The 7,500-nt window shown below is 40.8% G+C and overlaps 1 protein-coding gene across 1 annotated transcript in view; it reads right to left on the bottom strand.

Moving 5' to 3' along the window:
* Positions 1-7,500, bottom strand: part of LOC137992281 (alpha-N-acetylgalactosaminidase-like) — a 15,808-nt gene that overhangs the window by 2,234 nt on the left and 6,074 nt on the right. The window contains exons 7-13 of the mRNA XM_068837530.1: positions 6,751-6,918; positions 5,269-5,328; positions 4,786-4,887; positions 2,097-2,171; positions 1,602-1,666; positions 207-258; positions 1-96 (exon numbers count right to left, since the gene is read on the bottom strand). The exon at positions 1-96 is cut by the window's left edge and continues 21 nt beyond it. Coding sequence (XP_068693631.1) covers positions 1-96; positions 207-258; positions 1,602-1,666; positions 2,097-2,171; positions 4,786-4,887; positions 5,269-5,328; positions 6,751-6,918 — 618 coding nt within the window. The remainder of the gene's footprint in view (positions 97-206; positions 259-1,601; positions 1,667-2,096; positions 2,172-4,785; positions 4,888-5,268; positions 5,329-6,750; positions 6,919-7,500) is intronic.

Raw genomic sequence — 7,500 nt, 5'->3', positions numbered from 1 at the left:
CATTTGAGGCTTGTCAGCGTTCCGGTTGAATAATAATACAGCGAGACAGTTCTTTTCAAGAGGGCGTGACCACACTTCGTAATCATTTTGTTTAAGCTGTAACAAGGCAAGGAAAAAAACACACTTGCTGCGAGTTTTATCTAAGCTGCAAAAGTTGGCCTCATGTTGGACCAGACTCTCCACAAAGAATAAAATGTGATACAAACCACTCGACGGCCCATTTTTCCGAGCTTGTCCTGATTTACAGCAATCACTTCTCTAAGAAAGGAGAGGTCATAAAGACCATGTTAATCATATTTTACGCAACCTGGTCCCTCATTTAAAGGCACTTGCTTTTTTACTACCATAGTCTGGACCGTAAGAACGTTTCAACCACTGAAGTACTGTTAAAGGGGTCCCACGATAAGCTTTCAAACGCCTGTCTGGGTCTTAGTTCCCGTCCACACTAAGCCTACCTTTTCTTTTTTTGAAAACGCACGGAAATTTTACGTCCACACTAGCGTTTTCTCAGTGCCTTTGATCGTCCACACTAGAGCATCGAAATAAGACACATCCGTTTTTGTCAACAGGCTTTTCTCCATATTGCGCATGCTTAAACTGAGTCCACGGTCCTTTAGCAGAGTTTTTCCGTGAAAAACCTTTCGAACAGTCCATAAAACGCAATTATGTTTGCACATACGAAGCACATAAGGCCCTTCACTGAGGCGGCCATTTTTACGCCGAGCTCTAAACTTGAGCCCGCGATATGGTCACGTGATACTGGTCACATTGTCATACATGGAGGGGTGGACGTATGTCTGGACGGACGGTCGCATGATGACGTTATAGCTAACACCAAAATTTCTCCCATCGATGGGTTACCATATTTTCTTAATCATGGTGCTCCGCGCGCGCGACTCCGCTGTAACCGTGCTGCACTGAGGATGGCACTAGATATATCGAGGGAAGTTCTGTTTTCATTGACGTTGCCGTCGTCCTTGCGACTGGGGAGCTTAAGCACGCCCGTTCTTGAGAGGCGGACGGCGACCGGAAGTGAATATTTCGCACGTCAGGATAGCGGTCTCTCCCAGCTTTTTAAACTTGGGGTATCTAATAGTGAAAAGATACTTAGCGATACAAGGGAAAACAGCTCACTTCCGGTTGCCGTCCGCGTCTCAAAAACGCGCTTGCTTAAGCTCCTTATGAAACTCCCTACAGGACGTTTTCAACCAACCTCCAGAGACACCAATAACAACAGGGAAATGTACGACTTCTGGTAGACGAACAAAACGAGCTAATGAGAGATCTTTTGCTTTCGTCCACTAATATGGCTGCGATGACGTCACGTGAAATCCTCCTATTCGCTCTACTTACTTCAAAACTTTGTATAAATTTATTATACAGAGTATTCAACCACGTGATCGGCGGCCATAGTGATCAAACCGAAACAAAAGAAAATATTCTTGTACGTTTAATAAGAGTTTTATTCCCGGAGGATGAGCTTGGGAAACCAAGCGCAAAACTAAAAAACGGTCTAAATAATACATTTAAGAACATGTCTGTTTTTATCTTTATACAACAAAGGCATGATTTCTAACAACTCCAAGCTGAAAACTTTGTACCTGTTCAGAAGGATATCTTTGGCTTTTGCTGAAATAGTCCTTAAATCATTGGACATTATGAGCGGCTGAAAGAAAGAAGACAATGATTTCAGAGCATTGATTGAAATGAATAAGTAGGGGTGGGGTGCAGGGATGGCGCAGTGGTGAGAGCACTCGCCTCCAACCATTGTGGCCTGGGTTCGATTCCCAAACTCGACGTCATATGTGGGTTGAGTTTGTTGGTGCTCTTCTTTGCACCGCGAGGTTTTCTCCGGGTACTCCGGTTTCCCCTCTCCTCAAAAACCAACATTTGACTTGATTTGTGATAATTGCTAATTTCAGTTTTCAGCGTCCTTAAACAGTGCTCTAGCACTAGAACGACTAGACACTTAAATCATTAAAGTTCCTTTCCTTTCCTTTCCTTTCCTTTAATAAGCAACCAAACTGTCTTACTGAAGCACAAAGGTCACCAAGAAACTTCACACAGCTTTTAAGGTCGAGGGAAAGAAAACTTACCGCAGCTAGAATTGACCAAAGAGCAAACTGAGCTTTTGACTGTTCATAATTCAAACCAAAATCACCAACCACAAGCTGCAAGAAAAAATGCACCATTTATCATGGACTCAATCAAGATTTTACACGGCATCGAACAGAATGTTCAAACATGTTTAAGGGTTAAGACAACTTCCTTAAGCAGTGACACAAGGTAAGTCTGAAAATTTAAGGGTTGAATGAAATATGAACCCATGACCTCACAGAGGTGGCAAAGATAGTTTGGCCTGACAACAAGCTGACAACCCTAACGATTCGAGGCCGCATGACGTCAAGTTATTTGTTTCGGTCATTGATATCTTTATACCTTTACTGCAAGGGCCTGGCTAAACCACGTAACATTGCTGTAGAAACGAATTCCTGGGTGGCTAAACTAGTGGGAAGCAAGAAAATTGTCATCCTGCTCAGGTGGCAAAACGAGGAAACAATGTAGTACGCAGGTGCATTAGTAGGAATGTCCTCTCAGGAGAAGTCTGGGACCTGATGTTTATCTCCCTTATGAGGTTTCCCTGAGCGTGTTAAGAAATGGCCATATCAGCTACATTGTAAGAGGAAACGAGGGATTGGCTAAAACGAAGGGCAAAAAGTGGTTCGTGACTGAATTAGCGGCGTAAGATTTGCTTTGTTATCTCATATTTCTCTGACATCGGGTAAATTACATAAATAGGCTCCCTTTTCATACAACGTAGTCAGAAATTGGATCTCCTCATCATTGCATTATCATTCCTTATACCCTAATCCTTTCCTTTGACCCGAGTCCGCTGTTAAGATTCTCTGCACCACAATGTCCCCCATTTGCCTTCTTTTTTGCCTCGACCGTTGCTAGGACACATGTTTGCTGTGCAGCACTGGAAACTAGTCAGCAATGTTTCGCAAGCGGCTAAACTGGGAAACATGATGTTGTCCAAACAAAGTTTGTGTCCGGGCAGCAAAATGTCTTTGATAAAAGTCAGAAACATTTTTTGCTTCCGAAACACAAAATTTGTTTTTGCGACATATGCGCGGCTAAACTGTGAAACATTTGTGTCCGCAACAACGTTTCCTAGTTTAGCAAGGCCCTAATTCGCAACGGTCAATCAAGGCTGGATTCATCTGATCAAGGGCTATTTTCTCCTTTGTATTTGGCGACGCGTCAGTGAGGAGGGGGAATAAAGCGTCCCAAGACCCATCAAATCACCCGAAGCAACACAGAAAATAAAAGGTAAGTGAACTTCATTGACCTGACTGTCAGTAAAACGGACTTTGGGAAAGAAAGGCTGCCATTTGTAGTTTTTATGAAAAATTTATTGGATGAGTTGGCCTGTGGCCTGATCCGCTGAGTTCAAGGCCTGTAGTGTAATAATTCGATTTGTGGCCTCAGTGTGACATGCGTGAATGGAGTTGAAACGAAAATTGCCCTAAATGACAGTAAAGATAACAAAATGAGGCCCGTAAGATGTTGATTTCATAAATCTTGTGGAAATAGGATCAGGCGGGACATCCTACTTTGAAGAAGTCGGGTAAGCTACATGTATTCCGAGGAAAATGGCCTGCTTAAAGGCTCATATTCAACCGACAGGTTTTTTGATCATTCGTTTTGTAACGTAAAGTTCGCATTGCTTAGAGCGAATTTCAATCGAGTGTCGTAAAACCAAAACCAAAGTAATTAGTTTGGCCAATCAAAAAGGACGGAGACAATCCAGTAAACTAATCAATACTCGAAGTAATTACACGGAGCCGACACAAAGCGCGGGAAAATGTGCACGCGCGAGCCACGATTGATTTTGGTTTCACTTCTGATTGGTTGAAAAAGTGGCGCGAGAACTTTTAATCAATCACTGAGTGAAAAACGCTCTATCGTAGCGAGCTAATTGGATGAATTTCAGCTTTGGCGGGATTTTCATGTACGAAAAATTTTCCACGGCACGCAATGCCAGTGGCCTTAAGCTGGCCAATCACAGCTGCACAGTATCTTCGTCTTTAGATGGTTTGCACATTACGTCATCGACTCCATTGAAATTTGTCCAAAAGCTTCGTTTCAGCCTAAAAACGTACCATTTTGCGAAAACTGATTTTTGGCAGTATTTTGAGTAGTTTTGGAGCCAATATCCCAAAATGTTTTTCATTCAGTCAATATTCGAAATTTATCTCTCACTAGCTCCTTTTTTTCGTCCACCAGCACAATGGCGGATCTAGGAATATTTTAGGGGGGTGAATTGAAAGAATCGAAATATAAACTGACAAAAGTCCAGATAGATTAGGCTGCCATTTTGACTTTGCTCATGTTTTGCATTAATAAAAAGCTCACGTCAGGTAAACAGTATCTGTTCCGAAAAAAATAAAAATACAATAAAAAACAGAAAAATAGAAATACTCTGTTACAAAAGTAGAATATAAATAGATTTCTTCGTTATTTTTATGAGCCGAGGAAATCAGATAGTTGGGTGGTACCTTAATACATTGTATGCGAAGAGAGAGGCCGTCCAGATTTGAAATAACTTGCATATTGTCAGATTGTAAATAATTTGTAAATTTATTTTATTTATCAACCAAGAAAATGGCTAGCCACCCTATTCAGACCTCCCTCCCCCCCCCCCCCCCCTCACCCCACATCATTGTTATCTGTATCTCAAGAGATTGGTTGCAAACCATGTATAAACTACCATGTTCTTACCATATCTGGATCATTCCAGTGCCCAGGTCCAGCAGCTGCAATGTATGTGTCTTGATTCTCAGCAAAGTGATCCACAATATTTAATACAGATGACCATGAATCCTGTGGTTTGACAGAGAAAATGTTTGACTGAAAAGGTGCGTATGTGTAATCAATCTCAGCAATGTGATTTTGGACCCGAGTTGTTTCGTTACATCAAGGCGAAATTTTGGACAGTAAATGCCGCCTTTGATAAATTAAATAATAATTACACTTATTATTGTTCTTGATGTTAACATCATTATAGTTATTACCTTTCGTTCAAATTAAAAGTGCAAAGTTCAAGAAAATAATATTTTAGGTTTCTAGATGCCCCTCAAGAAAAATTCCCTTGAGTGTTTTGGCTTGTCTTATAACAAGGACAAATGCCTCATTGCCTGAAATTCCTATTCAGCCTAATGACAACAACATTTTACTTTCTCAGCATTACAGCTTAAATCAAACCTGCACATCCTTATAGTTCCTCCAAGTGTTGCAACTTTTGGCAATGGCATTGTAATCAGGCTGCAAAGGAATGGCATTGAATACAATGTAGCAATATTGCTGTTCACACTCAAAAGCCTTCCATTATATGATAAACCGAGAATGTCGAAACCAGTTAATACAATAATTTGCCTTTTGCAGTGCCCCTTGAGGAGGGTACGAAAGTGTATTCATGTACAAAAATAGAGCATTACAGGTCATTAATGTAATCGCATAAGCCAACTGTGCAGTGCTGGCTGACAGTCACTTATGTCAAGAAATACAACAAATTAGATGTACAGAGAATTTGATAACCATCACAAAGTTTTCCTCTGAGTCCAAATACCAACCACACAAACACAACAAACCACTCAGCTTAACGGTTGCTTTCAGACCCTTTCAGGTTAGGAATATCCTCAGCTGTTTCACATCACGTTCAAGTAAAATTTTCTCCTTTAATTAATTAAGGGAGTAATATTAAAGGCTAGGGACCCACTGATCGTCGTTCTGGACACAAGTGATGTTGAAGTTTTGGAAAAAAGTACGGAAAATAAGTACATGTGTTATTGCGATGCATATTTATCAAAATCAATATTCATCATATTAGGTACATTACTGGACATATCTGAGATCAGTTAGATGTGCATCAGACAGCCAAAGGCCAGAGGTCACAAGTGTGAACCCCAAGCAAAATAACTGAAGATAAAGTCTGCCTATGTAATTTCATTTGCAAATGGCTGGACTCTCGAGTCTGCTGGGGATAAGGGCTATAAACTGTAGGTCCCACCTCACACCACACACACCCGTCCTTGTAGGAGCAAGGATGGCACAGTTGGTTAGTGCGCAGTCTTGGTGCAAGACATGCCGAGTTCGATCCCTGCATCTCACGTCCTTGTTTTGACTTCTTTCCTTTCTGTAGCTTAAGTAGCTTTAAATATCAGTAAAACAGAGCACTAAGATGGAGATGGGGGAGTAAAATGAGAGAACCGTCGATCTCAGGTTTGTCAGTTGAATTACTGTTACGAGTTATCGATATTAATATGGTTGCTTTACTTTACTTTACAACCTCAGATTGTTTATAAACCCTGTGGGATGTGGAAAATGAATTCACAATGTTGTGGTCTTTCCCTGTTCTCTCCAAGAAATGAGGTTGCCTTGGCATGATATCTAAGAAGGCTAAGGGTTTTATGAAGCCAACAAACAAGACACACCTATAAGTCAAGTTGGATTTGGAATTATGAAGATGTAGATGAGATTTCCAGAATTTAGTCTAAGACTTTTTTAAACCAGTGCTTTTCAAAGCTCAACCAGATGCAAGCCTTGACTTTTTAGGCTGAGTGAGCTACATTGGTTTTCAAAAGTTATGAATACGCACACCAACAATTGGCTAATTATGACTAGCTACATGCACCACAAAATGATAACTTGTTTACATCTTCACACCTCCAAAACAATATTTCATACCTTGATGCCTATTTTGCTCTGATCGAAAGGCCACTTACAGCTCAAAACAATTGGTCTTCCAGTTGCATTCAGTGCTTTAGTGAACTTTGGGAAGCCAACATCAAAACTAAACGGATTAGAAAAACAGCCATCCACTTTAAGATAATCCACTCCCCAGCTGGCAAATGTCTGCAACAATGGAATTCAAAAGCTGGTCTGCTGTTAGCATTCTTTTGGCGAGTTTATTATAAAGGTCATTTATCCAGTATGTTATTGTGTGCCCAGTGGTGAACGCAAAGGTGCTAACTTTTAAAATGGCTGCCTCGTGTGTCCAATTTAGATAAGTTTGCAAAAAAGTGACAACCTGGGTAGATCTGTACACTGCAAGCACCAATTTATATTTACTTTGTACAGCCATTAATGATAAATAATAATTATTATTTCACAACCTTACGTTGGATATGGGATTGCAAACTCGCATCTAGAGGTCACATATCGTTCATCATCGTTCATCATAATCGTGTGGGACATAAAAGAACCCACACACTTGTCGCAAAGAGTAGGGCATGTAGTTCCCGGTGTTGTGGTCTGCCTTGTGTGGTGTATCATGGTTGGGAGGGTAAATGCTCAGAGATGTTAGCTACACCAAGCTATTCTAAAAATCCGAGGGTAAGTAAAGATATATGATCATTGTTCATCATACAGCCAGGCCTTCTGATAGGGTGCGATGAAAAAATGCAAATTGTGTGAAATTTGCAGGGCAGATTATGC

The sequence above is a fragment of the Montipora foliosa genome, chromosome 2, assembly GCF_036669935.1.
Source record: "Montipora foliosa isolate CH-2021 chromosome 2, ASM3666993v2, whole genome shotgun sequence".
Taxonomy (NCBI): Eukaryota; Metazoa; Cnidaria; class Anthozoa; order Scleractinia; family Acroporidae; genus Montipora; species Montipora foliosa.
Note: the sequence above shows the minus strand (reverse complement) of the source record. Positions and strands in the feature narration are given on the sequence as shown.